Source organism: Poeciliopsis prolifica, unplaced genomic scaffold, assembly GCF_027474105.1.
Source record: "Poeciliopsis prolifica strain line A6 unplaced genomic scaffold, Auburn_PproV2 SCAFFOLD003, whole genome shotgun sequence".
NCBI classification, from domain to species: Eukaryota; Metazoa; Chordata; class Actinopteri; order Cyprinodontiformes; family Poeciliidae; genus Poeciliopsis; species Poeciliopsis prolifica.
In genome coordinates this window covers 19,934,478-19,956,987 of record NW_026562378.1, presented here as the reverse complement: position 1 = coordinate 19,956,987, position 22,510 = coordinate 19,934,478, and the positions used below count along the sequence as shown (strand labels likewise).

Sequence of the window (22,510 nt, the reverse complement as noted above, 5' to 3'; positions counted from 1 at the left end):
TTCCTTAAAACGTAGAAAGAACATTGTTTTATGAATTGCTATTATGGTAGAATAATAAAACAAGAATAACAATCCAACTGCAACAGCATTAAATGAAGATGTTTCTCTTAGATGCCAAACTTAAAGCATAAATGTTCTGCTGTTAGGCTGAAATTATTTTCTTCATCAAACATAATTTCTCGACAAGTTTATTTGAAGAAGAGTATTGTCAGGTGAATGTGAATCCCATTTACTGTCTTACAGGCCATTTTAAAATCAGATGAAATTAACTTTGCATGCTTTGGCATTCTCTGGTGATTTTGACAATTACAGTAGTTTGGCAAAAGACAGTCATGAGGGAGATGTGCTGAGTAGAAATTCTTTGTTTGGCTGGATCCTCTCATATGGTGTGTTTTTTTAAACCCGAAACTATTCTTTCTATCTATCCCTGGTGTAAATAAAAACAAGCTCTGAAAAATATTCATAATTCAGAAATGTCTTCAGCAAACTATTCACACAAAACAACTGTTAACAAGGGGGCTCTATTCACTTTATCACTGGCATCTCATTTAATGAGCAATTTACAGTCAATACACCACTGCACACATTTGATTTACAAAAAAGTTAAATATTTATTGGTCTTTTTCTTTTTTGTAATTTTTTCCATACATTTGCAATTTAAGGTAAATATCGAATAACTTGGGATAAAAGGTTGATGTGATCCGATTTTATCATGTGTTACCACAACCTCCCCAAGCCCAACGGAACAACCCAACAATAAATAAAGTAAAATAAAACAATTTGATTATAAAATGAAATCAACATATTTTACACACTCACACAAAAAATAGGAAATAATTTCTGGCTGTTTTTCTTGTCACAAAGTTGACCATCAGCCTGCTTCATAAAACAGTCATTTGTTTTTATTTTATTTAAATTTTCTTGTGAAACCCTGCAGCAGTTTGTGCCTTGTTCCCCCACAAAATGGCTGCAGAGAAAGTAGGAAAAAGACACTGTTAACACGCAATTGTCCTCAGTTTCTCACCTTCAAAATTTATCTTTTAATAAACCACAAAAAAATATGTTTTTTTTTTTCAGACTGAAAGATCCAGACTGCATTCTTTCTGTTTTGTGTTTGTCTTCTGTGAGTTATTGTACAAAACGTATCAAAGAAAATAAAACATTTTTCCAGTGTGTAATTTTTAGATGGACCCCATATCACTTCGGTACTTATGTTTTGTGTAATGATCTGGCACTACTGTTCTTTGTTCTCCTTTAGTAAAGTCATTCTCCATTAATTTGTATTCAACTCTAAGAGTTACCATCGTATGAATAAATAAATAAATAAAAATAAATAAATATACGAATATTCATATTTTTTTAAATATGTCATTCAAACTGTGCGCTTCCATATTACTAAGTTTTACCCAAGTAATAATGATTCTCGTCACTCTCAGTGTGATATAGTATCTTCAACTAAAGAGTTGCATGTTGGGTGCAGAAAATAATCCCTTTACAAACAAACAAACAAAAAAATACTAAATAGCACTTTTTATACCCCCATATTTTTAGCCTAAAAATATTTCAAGAAAAATCAAAAAAGTTTAAAATCGATATTGAATCAGAGCTCAAAGTCTACATTGGAGAATTTCCAAAATGAGATGAAGAGGTTGCACTCTAACTGAAATGAGCACACAAGGTTAGCTCTGATGATTTTAGTAGAGTGCCAGAGGGTGAGGAGTCAGAAAAAACGAGGAAAAAGGAGTGTTTAACTGTCTCTCTGAAGATAAGAAACTGTGCTAGGATGTTTCCTCCTCAGTCTTTCCTGGAGCGTAGTAGCCTGCCAGTTGCCTAAAGCGTGGCCCCCAGTCGCTGAGGTAGGAGAAATCCAGCTCAGATGTGGTGGACAGTGTGTGGATTGAACTGAGTGAAAGCGCAGGTGAACTGGTGCCCTCAAAGGCGTATGTCTGGAATGAGTCATATGGCGGCACTGACAGGTCAGCGTCAGCCTGCTCCACCTTCTTTCGTATGTAGCCTTTAAAAAGGGAGAAGTCTGTTGCTGCTGCCATAGCTCCATCCACCCCACCTCCCACTCGGTTTGCCTGTATCCACTGAGGCAACGAGCGGATGTCCGGTCCAGAGTCACAGCTCTTGGCCTCTGGGAAGTCATAGAGGTTCCTCAGTGCGCTCATGTCATATGCTTGCGTGTCCTGTTCCCCTCCGCCTTCATCGTTGTATTTGATGACGTTATCCCTCATGTCCTCCTCGTCCTCTGCCATCCTTTGGCCTTTCCTGTGGCGTTTAAGGGTGAGGATCAGCAAGACAAGAACTGAAAATGGCAGAAAGCAAAAGAAGATACTGCTTTATTAAGGCTTTGAAATGATTTACAGATAGAAAATCTTCAAAATACTTTCAATAGTAGAAAAACATAAAAAAAGATGATGCGGGGTTATGCTGAAATCATTTTAAAAGCTAAATGTACAAGATATTGACAGTGACATGCTCTGTGAAATATGAATCAGTGTTAGTTTAAAAAGCTAAAACAGAAAATAAGTCCTCATCATTTTCTTAAAAATGTAAACTCCAACGATGACAACAACATGTGACACCAAAACAAAAGACAAATTGTCTCCTTGGATGATAGTTTTGAAACAATTTAAAGTTTGTACCCATTATCTCTATAACTTTGATTTATCCTACCTGAAGGTAATGCATGATGAAGTTTTACATTTCAAATACATGAGCATTGATTTTTCCCATCTTTGATAGCCTTACAAAAAATCCGCTACAAAAAGCCTTAATGGTGCCCGATACCACATCAATACTCATTCAAATTTAATAAAATCGAGATGGTTGGGTTTTAAACTTGGAAATGTAAGCATTCAGCAAAAGAGACAATACGTCAGAGATATAAGTTCAAGCTAAAAATAAGATGGATTAGGACAAACAAAGGCTTCAAAAGAAAACTAAGGCTTAATGTTTGTTGCTGAAGATAAAGAACTTTATTTTCTGATTATTTTTTATTTGATTCAAAAACAGTTTTTTGATTTGATATCTACACTTGCAGTGCCTTGAAAAAGTATTTGTCCTCAGACAAATTCCTTCTTTCTTGGATTTTTTTTTCACTTAAATCATGATAATTATCAAACATAACTCATTTAGAATTTAATTTCCCAAACACCATATAATGATTCAACATCACTTCTATCAAGTTCTTGTGATATTTTTCAATGAACTGAAATATTCTGACCCAAGCCATTTTGAAGAACAGTTTTTTATAAGACAAATTTGTGGCAATAATGGCATTTATTACACAACAAGAAGAGCAGAGTGAGAAGAGGAAGACATGCAGCAAATGGGCCAGGGCCAGGAATTGAGACAGTTGTGTTGAGGACTGTAGCCTATGAATATGATGCAACTGTTCTACCACTGAGTCATGTGGTGCACCTAGAAAAACTACTTTAATTCAGCCACAATAGAGGATTTTTACCTTTGGCTCTTTAAACCTGCAAAGGTAAGGTGCAAAACCAATGTCTGGACAGAGAACAGAATTTATGGTAAACCACAGGAAATCCTCCAGGTTATGAAGAGATGAAGGAAGGCTAGACCAACACAATTCCACCAACATGTTCATCAGTTTCTGGTATTGCATTTGTTCTTGTCAGTCCAAAGAATATTTCAGAAATGTTTGCCTCATCATGATGTTTTTTTAGGAAACATTAAATGGGCATTTGTGTTTATATCGATTGCAGTGGTTTTTATTATGGAGCTCTACAGTTATGGTTTAGCCTTTTCTTTTTCTTACTGCTAATTGACTTCAAATTGAGATTATCTTTATTTCCATTCAACAAAACAACACTCACTGATTCTCTGACCATACATGTCTTTTCCCAACATGTTATTTGACCACAAAATAATTATAAGCAAACACAAATAAATTAATAAAATAAGGTACATAAGCTAGGTACATAAGAAGAAACGGAGACAATAAGCTGCTTAACAAGAAAAAAACAGTGCTGTGTTCTAAATTGGCTGACTAAGAGCTATGTTAGCAAGTAAATTCATTTACAATTGCTTTATTCAGTCCTTTTTTAAGAAATTACTAAGCACAATAAACTTTAAAGAGGTCCTACGCTCTCTTTATTGAAACATATCGACATAGGATGTCAAATGGAGATTGTTCCTAAACAGCACTGATGAACAAATGGTGACTAATGTGTTCAAATAAAAACTATCCAATTAATATCTTATGATTTGAGTGGCACTAAAAAATTATACACACCCATTATGGTAAATAAGAAAAAGGAGAAACCCCATTAGAATTTACAACAATGATCCCTAATAGGTAGTTGACTTTAGATAGCTTTGTGGTAAAATTAAAGCACTAAACCCCTTTCACTTACCACCATTGACATGAGGTCAAATAAATTATTTAAGTGATGATGCAATGATCATTTTGCATATTTCACTGCAATTTAAAAATATTTATTGTAGGCGATGAGTCAATAACATGAACTGATTACAAATAGATCACAACTATGTTGGGGTTTCACAAATAATTGTCAAACTGAAAGAAAATTGAGGGCTACTGCAAAACTATTTCAGAATTTTAGACTTTCAAGTAGGAAAAATAAAAGTAAATTGCAATCCATATCAGTTTTTGATATTGTTTATTAATTTGTAATTTGTGCTGACATATCACAATAATCTCTGGCAGCTTTTATAGATCCAAAACAAATATCCATTGTTACTTAAGAGTGTTTTATAGTTCTAAAATATAATTTACAAAATAAGACATCTTAGTCTGTCAGGTTGTTTTGTAGCTAAGAGTCAGCTGTTAGCTGTGACACCACAAAACCACCAACGCAAAGTGTAATTTTTTCTCAATTAAACCAGCACAGAGGGAAGCTGCTTTAAAAAGCAAACACACAAGCTAAGAGTTATTTGGATTTAGATAAAAGTAGACCCCATGAATCTTTAAGAACAGTCAACAATGTGCCAAAATCAACAAGCTATCATAGATAAAGAAAAAAAAAAGACTTTCTCTTATACTGGGGGTTGTTGGTTTGCCCATTACGACAGCCATCTGTTTGCTATAAAATGAGATATGGCTACATTCTTCTATTGCCACAGTAGGTATTATTATTGGTCCTTCATGAAGTGTGTACATGTAAATCGCACATGGACCCACATAACTAAATTGTGTATGCATAGAAAGCACCCTGTGGGCAGATGGTTTCTTTTAAATGGTCTCTGATTGAACTATTCTCCTCTTAAGGGGCAAATAATACAAAAAAAGCTTTAAAATAATTTCCATCGTGTACTTTTTCTATTATCTATAACTGTCTAAATTTGTTGCACGTGTCCTGAAAGTAAGACTAAAATATATCCCTTTGCAACCGTAAATCTCTTGCCAGACGAAGAAGCTCTTTATGATCTACAATGGATTTTATATGGAATCTATGACTGATCGCGTTGTTCTCCACTCACATTGTTTTGCTGGGCATCATTGGGGAAGCAGCATTTGTTATCATTGTCTTATTCTTCTCTTCAATGAATGGAGCAAATTAATTGCCATCAGGCCAAAAAAAAAAAAAAAATCAGTTTTCTTTTTTTTTTTTTTTTTTTTTTTTTGTATTTTGCGGTGCATACTTCCATGCATACTAAACACGCACTAAGACATTTACTCTAAATCCACCCTAATGAGAGAATTGAAAGAGAGAGAAAAATGCCCCGTTCTGAGCTCTTTTCTTGTACCAGATTTATAAATTTTGTTAAAGAATCTGTGATGTTATGGGATAGTCTAATAAAAAGACTGTGCAGTATCACTCACTTTTAGGTGTGTAGATGCCTGGATGGTGAAACTCTGCAAGCCTATTTACCTTGACAATTAGGACATCTTTGAAAATGTCAATATTCACCATGTACAGAATTTACTCTTGCTGGAAGCTTATGTACCTGTGTTCAGCCGTCCCCTATACATACAAAGCTGATACCCATGTGTACAGATGTTGTGATAAGTGTTCCTGACAAGACAGTTAATTTCCCCTTGGGCTGCGCTGGTTGCCCTCACGCGGGAGTTCATCACAAGCAGATGGGAGGTAATTGGAATGGATGCAAGCAGATGCTGCGACGCAATGAAATGGATTCATCACATCAGTCCTATATAAGAGCCGATGGAGGGAGTGTTTGTTTGTACGGTAATTAGGCAGAAATTTGTTTTCATTTTTCTCATCATCCTGCAATTGATGCAATAGAGGTGGTCCAGCCTCCAGAGAAAGAGTGTTGGCTAGTTGATTAGTCATTGTATGCACAACAAGAGGCCATGCGTGCATGTGCGCAAGAAAAAAAGTCTCAAAAAAAAAAAAAAAAATGTGAAAACAATAATAGACCATAAAATAAATAGATTGTATTGCTATCTAAGAGGGTTTTGTTAAGAGGGTTTTGATGAGGGCTGTATGCTTCAGCAGTTTGCAGTTTGATGCGTGTGGTACAGTAACTAAGTAAATGGAAAAGTGTTGGAGGCTATTGTTGAGATAATAAGATTAGGCTACTGTTGTGTTAATGTTGTTATTCATAGCACAATAGTTATGAGAACACTGCTTGTCCATTGATCCTGACCTAACAAACCCAGAGATTTCATTGACTTGCAAGGTTACTAGCAGAATATAGGAGCTGCAACTTAGTCAGTTAAACAAGTTGTTCAATGTTTTGATAAGAAAAAAAAAAAGTATTGTTAGGTATTTCTACTATTTTCTTCTGTCATGGTGGCTAGAAGTTGACAGAAAACGTATTAACTCTTGTAAGAGGAATGAATATGGATACATTTAAGTATAAAAACAAAACACATAGGGCCTGATTTTCTAAAGGCTTGCATGTAGATCTGCATTAACAAAATAATGCAGGCGTAATAATCTAGCTTCTACCATGTCTGCCTTCATGAATGTTTAAAACAGATAATGATCATCTGAAATCGCAAAATACTCAGGATTAGCTAATATTACCACCTGCGGTGTGATTTATTAAACCAGATTACTCGGTGCTGTTTAAGCATCTATGTCTAGCACATTTGAAAACCAGGTGTAAACTGCCACAAACAAATGTCCATGGTCACTGTGATAATCAGGAGACATAAATATTGCTTGTCAAATATTTATTATACAATGCTAATACCAATAGGTATTTTGTTCCATATAACACAGCATGAGTGTAACCAGAAAACCTTTGGTGGATGCAAAGGTTTATTATATGAGGCAGATTTATGTTATAATACAGCCTTATCTCCTAATCTGCACCACTTTTCAACACGCAATCATTTGCAAATGAAATCTTTGGAGATTGTGTACAACTTAATGCACCAATAGTGTACATGTTTTGTTACCAAGGACGGCATAAAAATCATCTGTTCTTTCACAAAGTCTTGCTCTTTCCTAGGGTGAAGTATTAGTTTTCACCTTGTGCTGATGATGGGCCCATGTTTTGCAAACACTAAAACCATGACACATTGCAGAGAGGTTTTTTATGTTCATAGAGTTGCTTCAGGTTTGCAGATAACAGATTTGTTGAGGCTTTATAACTGTGAATGTTATAAAGCCGTACAATGAATAAGTGATGCTCAGCTTTTCAAGTTCACTGTTTCATTAATGGAGACACACTTTTAATAGCATTCATTAGAAAAGCTCTTAAATGAAAAGAGAACAATGTAAGTCACAGTTAAAGCAACATCATGTCACATCATCCATCATTCACTCCCTGCACTGTATAAACTTTGTAGAGTCACAAAGCAGAGACAGAGCACTCTGACATTATTGTTGCTTCTTGCTATCAGTAAAGAGTGCAATGCAAAGACTTACAGTAGCGGTGGGGGCCAGTAAGAGGCTAACACATAAATATTTTAAATATTTCAATATCAGCCAGCTTTGGTATTTGAGAGTGTAAGCATGTATATTACCATACTGGTCTATATATATAAAAATCTAAACTTGCCTGGAGAGATTTGACTATTTAAAGCTTCTCATGCAGAGGGACACAAGTGCTGAGGCAGCACTTTGCCTGTTTTTGCTCTCTAACCTTCCTGCACTTCACTCTCATCCATTCTATTTCAGCCTGTGTTCCATGGATCAAAGTGTATTCATATCAATCATAGACCAGGTAGAACTTGCACTCCCCTGTTAAACAAAAGCCTCTTTGTCATAAAAAAAAGCAGATACAAAATGTCCAACATGAACATGATGGTAAGATCAAAAGTGTATTGTATTTTGATGTCATGAATCTCAATATTTTTGCCAGTGCCTGTGGAAATGTACTGGTAAAATATGGATGACTTTTAAAAATAATCAACTCATTAAAATGCACTTGGCCACATGATTTTTGAGAAAAAAAAATATTTTAAACCTCAGATGCAGTATTTATACTTTTCTCCAGAACATCCTAGGCATTAGTTATAATTTCTGTTGGGTCAACTGAAGTTGACTTCTGGTGTTACCCCAAAAAAGGCAAAACTAATCAATTCAAAACAAAATACTTTTAGAAGGATCTCTTTATTTATGCATTTCTCAGACTAATTTAAATTTAGTAATCATCCATAAGGACATGTATCTGCTTACCTATTAGTATGAGCATGCAGACCAGTAGTGCTATGAGCGCCCCAGGGCTAAGAGCTGCACTCATTACATAGGCTGTTGCATTGCAGGTCTGGATAGCTCCCTCTGCGTTTAGAGAGAAAGAGAAAAAAAATAAGCATTTGCTGTAACATATTTGACACTGGTGTTAAGTCAATTAAATGGTCAGCCACTAACTTCTCAAAAACAAAAACATTCCTTTCACCATGTCTATATTTACAGATATGAAACCTGTGTTAGAGGCCATTTGTCGGCAGATTTTATTGTGATGTGTTGTTTTGCTTTCCATAAATATAGACTCAGAAGAAATGTTTGCTAAGCAAAACAATGACACGTTGACCTTTTCATTGCACCACTGCTGCTGCCGAAGGTGACAGTGATGTTAATGTTAGTAATGGTGCTACCCCCGCAGTGGCTCTCACCTGTGTCGCAGCCACAAACATGGATGGTCAGGGTGCCTGTTGAGCTGAGGGAGGGAGGTCCGCTGTCAACAACAAGAATGGGCAGGAAGTACACATTCTGTTCATGGCGGTTAAAGCTTGACTTCTGGGTACGGATGCCAGCTGTGTTGTCTTGATGTGGGATGCGATTTAGTCGGGGGGGTGTCGGGGTCAGACAGATAAGATAAAGCAGAGAATTACACATGAGTCACTGTATGTTAGAAGAACCTCACATGCTCAGCTCAGTGAGTCATTTTCTTTTCTGTTATAGACTTAAAACTTTTGAATACAGATGATAATTTAATAGTGTTTAGAAAAAAGACAGTTCTTTCATATGTGCAGCAGTGACTGTAATGAGAAAAACTTTTTGAATAATTTCTAAATCATCTTACAGTACATTTCTATCACTTTAATCAATACAAAAGAAAAAAAAATCCTAATCCAGACCTAGATCAGTTAAATATTTCCATGATATTGTATGGTGTAGGATGACATGTAGATAGGCGTAAGATGCCTACAATTACAGAATTTACACTGTCTAAAAATTACATTTGGGGGAATTTTTGTTTTTAAATTTCCCTAGCCTTTCTCTTCAATGTACATGGCAGCAAGATAAACTTCCAGACTTTTCACAATTTTTTATTTTTTTTAAATTTATTTTTGTATTTAATTATTTCACTGAATACAAGTTTGGATAAGTTTAGTATAACAATTTCACAATAGTAATCTAATAATTGACATCTACCAGCATTAATCAAATGGTACATTCTTTTTCCTTTTCCATTTTGGAAATTGGCTTTAGAAATTGTATCAAGTCATATATGTAGGGAAAAAGTAAATAATTTCTTATTTTCTGCATAATTTTATCAACCTAAAAAGTGATTTTATATATATATATATATATATATATATATATATATATATATATATATATATATATATATATATATATATATATATATATTATTATATATTATTTTTTTTTTTAAGACAAAGCTAATCCTAATTTTTTAAAAATAATTTCAAGGCTTCATCAAGGCTGCCAAAAACTGGGGAGGGTAATGGATCAGGAATACACTGGGTAAATAGAAAATGAAAGTGATCACTACTGTTTGAAATTAAACTATAGAGGTGTTTATATGAGGACTCTGCATGAACCTTAGATCAATGCAACACAATATAAAGAATAAGGATTTGAAATAAAGCCATGGTGAGTCATGGAAAGATTCGTTTAGAGGATAGAAAGTAATCCGTCTCCCAGAACATTTATCAGTCAGTGTTCCTTGTCACCCAAGAACTCCTCTGGCACATGCAGAGCAAATTTTATATAATCGTTTATGGTCAAGGGTTTGTCCTTTTGACTTTTACACAACATTATGTTTTATAGATCTCTACCTTAAAAATAAGACAGGTGAACACATTGAAAGTGACCTTACTATAACCACTTTTAAAAAGATAAAGTTTCTTTATCAGTTGAAAGTAATGATAAATTTCAAGCGAAGACAAAGAACTAATCCACAAAACTATCAAATCACTTTACCAGAGCTTTATTGCCAAAATATTTATAACCTTGTATCATAAGATTTCATAATATTTTCATCCAAGCATGACACATGATGTTCACACATATCGAGAAAGAAATGGCTGGCAGTGTCTCATATAGCAAGAAACTTTGTACGGTGAGATTAGGGGTTTCCTCTACGGACCGGCAGCAAGACTTCAAAGAGTTTAGCAACATGGGAAAAATGCCTTGTCATCATTGTCTGTCAAGGCCTGGAGACAGAACGCAATGTGAGGGCATGAAGAGCTAGAGACGAAGTGACAGATTGAAAGTGACAGTTTGACAAATGTGTCCATGAAAAAAGACACTAGTGTGGAAAAAAAGAGAGGTAGGCGGATTTAAAGTATGTGTGGTGCTTTGTTTGCCTTAACCACTTTATATGTATACACGGTACAGCTGGCTGGTTTCATAACAAATAGTATATATATGAATGTTTGTTTTTGTATGCAAATGTATTTGGTGGTATGTGCAAATTGAATAGTTTATAAGTTATAATTACTGCAGGCTACCTTGTCATTTACATGACAAAATCAAATTAAAGCAGACATTAAACTCAAATAAAAAATTGTATTTTGGTGGTTACTTTATTGTGTTTCATGTATACTTCTTTAAAAAAAAATATTAGAGTTTAGGGCGTCAAAAAGAAAAATACTTTTTTACTTATTCATTGCTCATCCAAATAGTATATGCATAACCAGTAGAATATGTGCACATATTCTGAATAGAGGCATGAGTTATGCACCTTTCCATTCAAATGCACATGCATGGTTCAGCAGGAGACCCTTCTGCCTTGACACAGTGACATTTCCCTGGCTTGCAATGCTCCCCTGACATTTTCCTGGTGTCAGATCAATCTTGATTTACCCAGATGTCACATTTACTTAGATACACATCCCTAAATGAAGGATCTGCCAGCATGCATGCAAAAACACTGACAAGTATGAAAAAAGTAATTTTCCTGACAAAGCAAACTTATTGCCAGGGTGCACATTGAATTTTGTAATCCTTTGGAACACGTCAATGCTAACTGTAATACAATTGCTATGGCAACTGAAAAAACATAATCTGCTTAAAAAATTATTTCTAAAATAAATTTCATGTACTTAAAAAATATGTACTCAAGCAGTTAGTGCTCAGGTTTATGCCATAAGACCATTTTTCTTATTTTGTTGTCCAAGATTACTCAAGTTTAATTTATCCAGTAATATCACTTCATAAAAACAAAAAATAAAAAATAAAAATAAACAGTAATTACCAATGATATTTGTCATCAAAGTAACGCCCATCTCCTAAAGCAATACCTAGTTTATGTGTTAATCCCAGCTATTACTAGGAGTTACAGCTATAAAGTCAGTGCTTTCACCTTGATCTTGTATTTATGTTCAAGACCTTTATTTTAAAGTAAGACAGAAAGTAGTTATCTGGTTGTATGATAGAGTCAGCCAATAAGTATATAGTGGCATAAGCACTGCCAGACTTTAAATATTAGTCTGGCAGCAATTTGGGCAGTTGGCAAAGAAAACAAAGTTTTAAATTGATAGACAGTAGGAATGATTTGTAAGCACTATGGAAATACTGCAAATGATGAGATGATAGCATCTAATGAATCTGCTTAATAGTATCTGATTGGCTAGGATGACCATATTGTGATTTCTAAGAAAATAAAGAAGACAATGGGCCACATCTTAAAACATTTCTAATATTTTTTTATCTTTATCAGTCTGATGAGTAAAACTGGCCATGATAAACAAGCACTGTTCATTTCCATCTTGTTTCCCTTTGTGTATGTGTTTCAGGAGACAAGCAGGTTGACCATGTAGTTTCTGTTTGGTCATGTGACAGTGACAGAAATATGGCTCAGGGTGTTTAACTGGAGCAAAAAAGTAATGGATGTGATGTGGAATGCGCAGCTTGTGTCATCAAGGTTGTAATCCAATTTTAACATTTTCCATTACTTTTGGACAAATTTAGAGGTCTTACTTTTTTATGACATCCATCCAGATTCAGAACATTTTTCTTAGTTTGACTGACAATGTACACATTTTAAAAGGCGCCACTCACACCAAATATGCCCCTTACTTCTTCAAAGAATATTTCTTTTTCACTGTTAGAGGTTTGACATTTTATTATGATGACAGCTGTAGTTTTTAAAAAAATAAGTGAGACAATATTGTCCATCTTACCTTTGACATCCCACAAGGTGAAGTGACGACTGCTGGCAGCCTCCGACGGTAGTGTGAAGAAAAAACGATGTCCAGCTTGTGGTTCATCTCTATCCACTACGCTGATGGTGTGAATTAACTAAGGGCAAAGAAGCAGCAAGGACAAAAAAAATAAGAGGACAAGAAAGAAAGGTTAGATTTTCTACTCTGATCTCCTCAATGGGAACAAAGAAATGCATTTAAAACCACTTTGCGTTTCAAATGCCTTTTTCACCAGGGAGGGAACAAGGTGGAGTGAAATGCAACAGACTGAAAAGGCTTGCTGTGAAATAGTAGTTCAAAAGGGCCATAGTCACAAAGAGATTAAAACTTCTTTTGCCTGAGAATTGACACAGCATTATGAAAAATACCCTAGTGTTGGAAAGTATCATACAGTGTAGTTGTGAACATAAAAGGACACATCCTCTGTGGGGTTGGCCGAATTGCTCTAAGAAAAATAGAAGTCATGATCGAGATAAGCGGAACAGAAAAAAATGTGCCAAGGCTGTTGGTGGGTGTAATGCAATAATACTGATTCCCATAAAAAAAAAAATAAAAAAAATAAAAATAAAAACTGATGTAATTTTGAGAGCTTCATGAGGAAACAATGAGATGAGGTAAGATTCAAAGTAAGCTGAATAGACATCAAACGTCCCCTGGAGATGTTTACCCCTTAGCGCACAGCATTCAGCGACATTTCGCCTTCCTCTCAAACTATTACTCTGCAGCCAGAATCAAACCTCAAGCTGATAAATTTTATTTTTGCACCACATTTTGTTTTGTTTTCTTTCCCACCACATAATATATAAATCCGCAGTTTTAATATTTTGATTTGTTTCATTTAATGCATACTTATTGCAATCCAGAGTAACTGAATAATAATAGATAAGATCACTGACATTTAACCCATAATTACCCAAATGATCTATTTTCTAAAGTAAGTTTTTATGTAAAGTGAGAGAAAAACAAATGTATATTTTTGCTTAGTTTACAAATTGCAGTTGTTAAATATTTTTGACTACTGCTGTGGTTGGACAATACTTACAAAAAATGCCAATATTACTCCATCTCCTCTCCCTATTTATTTTTTATACCAGCTTTGTTCTGTTCAGGGTTGTTGTGGTGGGGCACTAAGCGTATCATAGCAAATACATGGGAAATAAATAAAAGGAAGTCCATACAAGAAAACAAAACAAAAACTAAATTTGACCATAAATGTATCCTTCTAAATAGCAGTCATGTTCTTAACGCAACAGAGACGTTGAAGCATCTAATTAACCATTGACCTCATTCCTCCAACAAACCATTAGCCACTGACACTAATGTTGACATCTGATATGATGCTTCCTCCCCGCTTTAAATTAAAAGGCTATTTCACAGTAATTTAAATAGCTCTGGACTGTGTTTGATTATCTCTACAGCAGTTAATAATAAAAGACTGAAAGTTTGAACCAGATAATCTTGTATTGAAAACAGATTTTCCTTATTTATTTTGAATTTATTTGTGAAATCACATTCAAGTGCTATCCAGAAGAATAAATGTGAAGTCTACTGCGATGAAAAAAATCAATCAGTTTCACCAACAAGGCAGTTCAAAGTGCTTTACATTATAAAACACAAAAATACAAAGTCATCAAAAATGCCATTCAATAACTGAGAAAACCAGTAACAAACATAACATTTTGAGGAGTGCCATGATCAAAATCATCAATATACATTAAATATTTTGGTCAATGTTCCATTTATTATTGTTCAAAAGCATCTCTAAATGGGTAGGTTTTTAGTCTTCATTTAAAGGAACAGAAGTTTATTCCAGATTTCTGGTGCATAGGAGCTAAATGCTGCTGATCTGGAAGGTTGATACAAAAACAGCAGATCTTTAAAATAATGTAGTACTAAGTCGTTCAGGTGCTTATAAACTAACAGTCAGAGTTAGACACTAAAACAAAAACAAAAAAAGGCTTTTCATAGTGTTCTTTTTTTGCTGCTTTTTTTTTTTTTTTTTACTTCCAGCCTCCTGGGCCCCAAGCCCTCAGGCACCAGTCAGGAGAAGCATCAGGTTGAGCAAGAGGGACCAACAAACAATGGCCCACCTTCATCTCATTTGACACAGATGCTACTCCACCACCCCAGCATCATAGACATGCCCACTCTACACAGAGACGGCAGCATTCCTTGTGCCAACACCTAACACTCACCCACCACCCCCAACTTCAAGGTTCACTCTCATTATACAGCATATTTAATTACTGGAGATCAGATCAATTCAAATTAATTCTGTTAGTTTTTCTTACAAGCATAAATTCTCTACATAACACCATTTTCATCAGAGTTGTTTAAAATAACTTTTATATTTGAACTCTGTCTATTCTTCCAGTGGTGAAGCATTGGTTTCTTGGTGATGCTTAGAACTGCCAGAAGCATGTGGGGTTTTGTCATGTTCATTATGAACTTTTGTGATGTTACCAAACAGTCACAGTGATGGACAGTGTTATGTGCCCCCATCCAAACTTTATGTCCAGGCAAGCAGTGACAAAGTGCATACAAATAGGTGTGATAAACCCATATGGAGCCTGGGGGAATTTATATTGCTACGCCAATTTAAAGGTTGATTATTTGAGAAGAGATGTACTTTGTTTTCTTTTATTTTTCATTTATTAAAGCATAACTGAGAGAAGGAGGTAACAATATGATATTCTCATGATAAAACCTCTTGTCAAATCTCAATCAAATAAGTTATTAAATAATAATAATAATAATAATAATAATAATAATAATAATAATAATAATAATAATAATAATAATAATAATAATAATAATAATAATAATCTAACGGAAAGCCTGGAAACAGATTTATATAACTGAGTTTTCCAAATCGGCTATTTGGAAAACTACTAAGTTCTGACAACACATTTAACTTTTTTTAATTGTAAAATTTATGATGTGTCATGGCAAAAGCAGGTATTTTCAGACCAAACTCCTTCAGTCCTTCTCCATTTGTGAACTGACTCCTAAACAATCTAATTCTTAACTATGGCAGTTCTGAAGCCCAACATGTCTTTTAGTGGTATGTTTACGATCCTGTTTATGTTTATGTGAAAGCCGTCTTTGTGGCTTGCACACCACTAAATTATGAGAACGAATGTAGCCCAGGTATTACTGGGTATGAGCTGATTACAGTCACACTTCCGGGACACAGTTGTATCTGTACAATAAATGGCTTCTGAGCGCTAACGCTGCATCACAGACACACAACAGGCTTAGTCACACCCATGGCTCAAGGAGGCTATTTGGGATAATGTGGCTGAGTTTGTAATTACAAATTCTGCAGCATAACTTCATGGTAAATGATACGGTGTCTTAATGGTGCACTGCGAAGAAGCATCTGATGCATTCAAGAAATGCACAGACACCTGCATCCTCAGCCACAATTAAAAAAGATGTATCCCCTGCTGTCAGAGGCACTCACTGTGACTTTTTGATGATGGACTGGACAACCATTCTGGATGTTTCCAGAATGGACAAATTACCACCCCCTGCTAATCAGAACATTTCAAATCTGGGAGTTATTCCAACTGACTGTAATTCATAGAGTGATAGCTTCCATTTGTACTATAGAGTTTCAATATAACAGGAAAATCCAAACACATTTACTATAATATTTTCCACCAGTAAACAGATATTCTCTCCTATGAACATAAAGGAGATAGTATCTTTTTTACCACCAGATAGTGCACCACAGAATTGACCATTTTACAAATGTTCTTACTTTAATTTTAAAATATCGAATTCACCTCCAACATTGTTAAATACTACAATGCTTACTTTAAATGCTGCAATGGGTGTCAAAATAGAGAGGTTTTAACTTTATTGGTTTGTACTGCTGTTATGATTTTTATAATTAGTCATTTATCAACCATACTCATATTGCTAACATAAAAAGGAGGAATAACTTTCTTATTTGTGATTTTAAAGCCACTGGGTAAATCACACATCAAATTGCTCTTGATTAAAGTTGCTTTTCTGCATGTTTTTTCTAACCTAAGTGCAGGTCAAACACAGGGCGATAGCAGAAATTATCAGTAAATTGCATAATTGCATAAACCGCATAAAGGCTTACAGCTTTTTTGTTGATTGATGTTGTATTTTACAACATTCATCTTACTGTCAGTAGTCATCTAGGTTTCTGTCTTATTTGACATTGTCTGTTATCTTATTCCATTGACTTCATACATCTTGCAACCATGTTTCTATAGATTTCTTTCATTGGGTTCACTAAATTTATGCACCATAAAATATAATGTACAGGGTTTGCAAATGATTTCAAACAAATATAAAGAGACAAAACTCAGGTTTAGAGTTGACATCCATTTACATTCATGTTAACCATCATTAATAAGACATTTCTTACTTAATCAAACACCACCGTCAATTTACAGATACTTTTGGGCAATAACCCATTCGCTGTCACTGCTAATAATGCCGTACTTTGTTAGACCAGAAATAGGTGAAATAAATCCAATCATTATATGCACAATCCATTCTGTGCATGTGTGGAATGTTACTTCAGCAGGTGCTGTTTTGTCCCCAATTCCAGTCCTTTAACCGGAGAAAAGCTAGAAAACAACCACAGTGCTTGGTTGTGTGAACAGCAGAAAACAAAATTGGTAGAGACATGAATGCAAAAGCAAGATGAATAAAAATTTTATGATTTAAGATTTAGAAGCATTCCTGGCGAGGGGAGAGATGACGAAGATGATTATTGAACAGTTATGTAAAGAAAAGCCATCCTAGGTACAAATATTCAGAGAAAAATGCCTCAACATTCTCACATTCATTGATACCAATAGCATAGAAGAGAAAAAGAATACCTTTTCTTAAGCGGAATTGAACCCCAGTGTCTCACCTGAGAGGTGAAGATACACACCCACTTTGCTAAGGGGAAAATTAAATTAGGCACCTCTCATAGGTGACCTCTGCTATACATTAACAGGTTAGGTGCTACAGTAACATTCCTGACAGAATCCCATTGGCTTTAAAATGAAGTGCAACTCAAAGAATGTCCTTGCTAAGTCATATGAGCAATGTGCGGGCTGAAATTTCAGACATACTGACTGTGCCAAAAAGTGGTAATGTTCAAATATATATTAATCCAGGAATGATAAAACATCTAATCATAGCGTGATCACCCACTTCTGAGTAAGATTTCTGGAGAGTATTAGCTCTCCATCATCTTCCCCAGAAAAGGACATGCCAGTTCTGACACTTCCCTTAGGTCAGGTCTCAGCAAAACCACATAGCAAACTTAGGATTACTGAAACAATCCTGCTACCAACCAAGGTTGGTTCACAGAGTAAGTTGTGAAAGTACATTGCCTGAGGATTGTCTGGTTTTCTGAAACTGAAAACCCAAGTATGCACATAGTTACTCCAAAACTTAATAACGGTCTTCACTGATCCCGCTTTCTGAACAAGGGCCCTGGAGTAATTGCTATCTGCTTTTTTCTGTTATCTCTTTTTTAATGTAGACTATCTCAGTGGTCCAAATAATGGTTATAAAATCAAGAGCTTAAAGAAAAAAAAAGTTTATCAGAAGTTTGCAATACCACATTTGTCACTTAGCTAAATAACATCAATAGTCTGTAGTTGTTCTGCTTTCACACTTAACAGACTATAAATCAAATTGTCCAAAAAACATTAGATCAACAAAAGAAGGATCAACAAAACAAACCATTGAAATCTGAGGAAAAAAAGAAAATGACAAAGTAATTATATAAAACTAAGAGGAAATCTAAATTTTTTAAGAAAAATATGAACATCGATTGAGTTGTTGCAAAAGAACCATGATCTGCTCTCTGTTACGTGCCCTCAGCGGGGAGCGTCGCAGGGTGAGTGAAAACTGAGCGCTGAGACAGAGAAAAACGAGCACGAAGAAAAGTGACTGTGTGGGAGTTTATGGAGTGCCAACTGAAGCTCCCTCTAGCAAAAATCACCTAATTAGATTTCTATCTCGCTGTACCCTTTCTTGACCCCCTTAAATCTCTTGCATCTTTGGAAAGCTAGAAGGGGAGACTTTCCCAAAAGTGGAGCCCATTTGCACTGGATGTGTCTAAAAGGTGAAGGTTGTGAGAAGGAGGCATCTTTCTTATTCACAGTCAAAATCAGCAAACCAGAAAAGTAATGAATACCTAAATAAATAAGCATGGAACAACCTTAAAATGTGCTGGGAGGCTCATCACTGAAAGCTGAATTCTTCCATTACTTTGAAGGGTGAATATTTATATTATTGTGCCCTTCAGATAATTAAAATGGTTGATTTTTTTTGGTTTAGTTTTTTTTTTTGTTTTCTTTTTATGGCTCTGGAGTACACAGGAGATTCACAGCAATAACAATAAATGTGGTTGTTGCCAAAGTTCAAATGTGTCCCAGTCTTGTTTCACTTGAGGATAAGAGATTAACATTTTCTTGACATTATTCATAATGACAATATGATTTATAAAAGCATAAAACTAGCTGTATTGTAAATACTGTATGTTTTACTAAGATCTTTGAATACTAATTAAGAACATCTTTTCATCTCATATTTGAAGAGTATTAAAGTCTCAAACTGTTGATATTTGTCCCATTCAATGGTAAGTGATGATTTGGTTCTGACTCGCATAAATCTCGCACACATTGCTTCTTGTATATTGTACCGTGTCAGCTCACGCAGGGCCACCATGACAAGCATCCACGGTGCTATAGCACCATTGTAGAAAACTATTTAGCAAACACTTTATTCTAAACTTACAAGTGAAGAGGAGATTAAAATAATTAGTGTACTGAATCAGTTTGTTGCAGGCTTTTAGAATAAAAAAGCTTTATTATAATTGGGGACTGGTAGTAAAAACAAAGCGCTGAAAACCTCTCAACTTTGTCAAAAAGGGACTTTAAAATCAAACTTTGAGTTATAAAAATCCTTTTGAACATTTGTAATTTCAACAAAATTTCACAAGGACCAAAATATCAGTGGGACAGTACGGTCCTCCAACCAAAAATTACATGAACATAAACATATGCTAAATACCTGCAATAGCAAAAGAGCATTAGGTGCTATAATGGTGCTATATATATATATAGTATAATATTATATATATATATCATAGTTAAAAACGATGTCACTGAATGAAAACAATTTTAAATATAAAACTGCCAGGGGTAAATCAAATTTTTGGCTTTACAGTACATAAAGGGGAACTATACATTTTCTGAAAAAGGCATGTCTGAACTTTTAAGCCATGGGTTTGGCAACATGGCTTAAAAGTGTTGCACGACACTGGTGGGCGGAAAGAGCTTGATTGCTGAAAGGAAGCCATTCACAATGACTGCCAGCTAATTTGGTTTTTACAGACTAGGAATATGAAAACATCAACTAAATGGTATCAAACAACACCTGAGGCACATGTCCCAAAATGTTATCATTCAAGCCATGTTGTCTTTGAGTGCAAAAACATACTTCAAGAAGCTGTGAGGATACAGTGATGCACCACCACCTGTCACCCATTTTCTGAATTGTGGATAACTTAACTCATTTTACAGTTCAACTCAATTCCCAAAACAAAACAATTCTACCTTTTGCAGTTAAATGGTAAATGGCCTAAACTTGTATAGCGTTTTTCCAGTCATTTCGACCACTCAGAGCTCTGTACACTAGAGTCACATTCACCCGTTCACACTCGCAAACACACCCATTTACACACCAATACACAGACTGGTAGGCAATTTAAGGTTAAGTGCCTTGCCCACAGGCACATCGACATGTGGCAGGTAGCTGGAATCAAACCTACAACCTTCCGATTGCAAGATGACTACTCTGCCACAGTCGCCTCCAACAACCACAATCGCCTCCATAAGATGCCATGAGAAATAATTTCCACAGTCCCTCAGTCTCGCTATAAAAACAATGTTCTAAATATTTTCCTTCAAATATTTAGAAAGAAAAATAGGAAATCGCTGCTTTTTAACTGCCTATTCACAAAAGATACATATCGGAATTTGCAATGGTGTAGTCTCTTGCTGCTTGTTTTATCATCACTCTTGTTGCTTTCGAAGGAAACTGTTAAACTTGTTTTCAAAGTAACACTTGCTCCTAGCATCAGACATTACTGTGTCTAATATATTATGGGAACGAATCCAAATGACACCTTTGCATGTTTGAGAGCTTCTATAGGTGTTTAAAAAAATAGCATTTCTGATGTCATGGGAAGGAGAACATGTGCTTTTAAGGAGCAATGTCGGTGTTCATGTTTTTAGTCTCTTAATAAAAGTGGGGAGGGCAAACTCTTTCCAGTGCAGGGACACACAGGTATCAACCTGGAAGGAAAGCCAAAGCACTATAAAACTTTTAATGTAGAATCTCAGATTAAAGCATGCATACATACTGTATGTCTTTGCATTTTATTTCTTTAGAAAAAATTTGAACACTGTTGATGTGGCTCAGTAGTGTCCTGCTGTGTTAAGAAGTTGTTATTGTGATATGCTGCTGAAGTTTAGAGTGGCAATAGGTAAACAGAAATGCTTTGGTTTTAACTCTAAAAAGTGTATTTGGGCTGTAGTTCATGTTATGGACTTATTTATATTAATCTCACTTAATTATTTTGGTTTAGAGATGACAACGTATGTTTTTGTGTTGAACTGAAGTAAAAGTTACAAATTTTACCTGAGAGGAATTTTTTACTTTATTTGAAACAATTAAGTTCAATGTTGTGTTCATATCCTATGTCTGACATCATGATGCAAGCTTGATGGGGGGGGTGCTGCAAGAAGGCCATAAGGAGGCCTTAGTCCGTGACGCGGCTGTCACAGGTTTGATTCCCGACCTGATGACCTTTGCTACATGTCTTCCCCCCTTTCGTAACCCACATTACTGATACAAATGAATACTTGTACAGCTTTCATCTAGGTGTGAAATCTGCTATTGTATCTTACAGTCTTAAATATGTTAGACACAACAAAAGGACGATGCATTTGGTAAGTAGGACAAATGACTCATACAGTCTCCCACACATGGAAGAATGTCTAGCAAGTCCGGAAGTTAGACAGTGTTTTTGTCTGATTTGCTGTAACTTCACTTCATATACCCAATGTGTCTTGTTTGTTTTTCTATTTCTTCTCCATGTATATGAGGTGAGTGAGTGTTTCATACATGAGCATCATCAGTGTGTGTGTATGTTTCAACCTTAACATTTAACTATGTCTCCCGGGGATTGGAGGTTGGCAGCGCTGTGGCTAAACTGAGGTGATCTGTCGCAGTGACCCAATCCATCAGCTGAGACAACACGGTGAAGTTGACAAGCCACTGTTACCCAAGGCCATGCTTTGTCCAAACAGCCCTTTTTTGTTCACATTGCACTATATGATATCTGTCCCTTTGTATTTTGTCAGGAAAATACCACAGGATCAGGAATGGGTTGACCATGTAAATTGTAGTTCAGATTTAATAAATATAAAACTGCAAAATTCAGGAGAGATTTTAAGTCAAATCAGGATTTGCCACTATGGAAACTGTTAATGCTGCTTACTTTGAACATGCTTACAAAGTTATGCGATAAATGAAAAACAATTTTAATTCTTAAGATGGCCACATTTTTCCTCTAACTTTATGGTAGAGTTGGACTACATGCCAAATTATTATACCAGTGAATGAGTGGCATTCTTTTCGCTACTGCTA

At 35.3% G+C, this 22,510-nt stretch overlaps 1 protein-coding gene across 1 annotated transcript in view; it reads right to left on the bottom strand.

Annotated features, from left to right (window-relative positions):
• Window positions 1-208: 208 nt before the first annotated feature.
• LOC129358353 (cadherin-22) overlaps window positions 209-22,510 on the bottom strand; it is a 148,206-nt gene continuing 125,904 nt past the window's right edge. The window contains exons 11-14 of the mRNA XM_055027338.1: window positions 12,785-12,902; window positions 9,023-9,172; window positions 8,586-8,687; window positions 209-2,308 (exon numbers count right to left, since the gene is read on the bottom strand). Coding sequence (XP_054883313.1) covers window positions 1,779-2,308; window positions 8,586-8,687; window positions 9,023-9,172; window positions 12,785-12,902 — 900 coding nt within the window. The 3' untranslated portion in view covers window positions 209-1,778. The remainder of the gene's footprint in view (window positions 2,309-8,585; window positions 8,688-9,022; window positions 9,173-12,784; window positions 12,903-22,510) is intronic.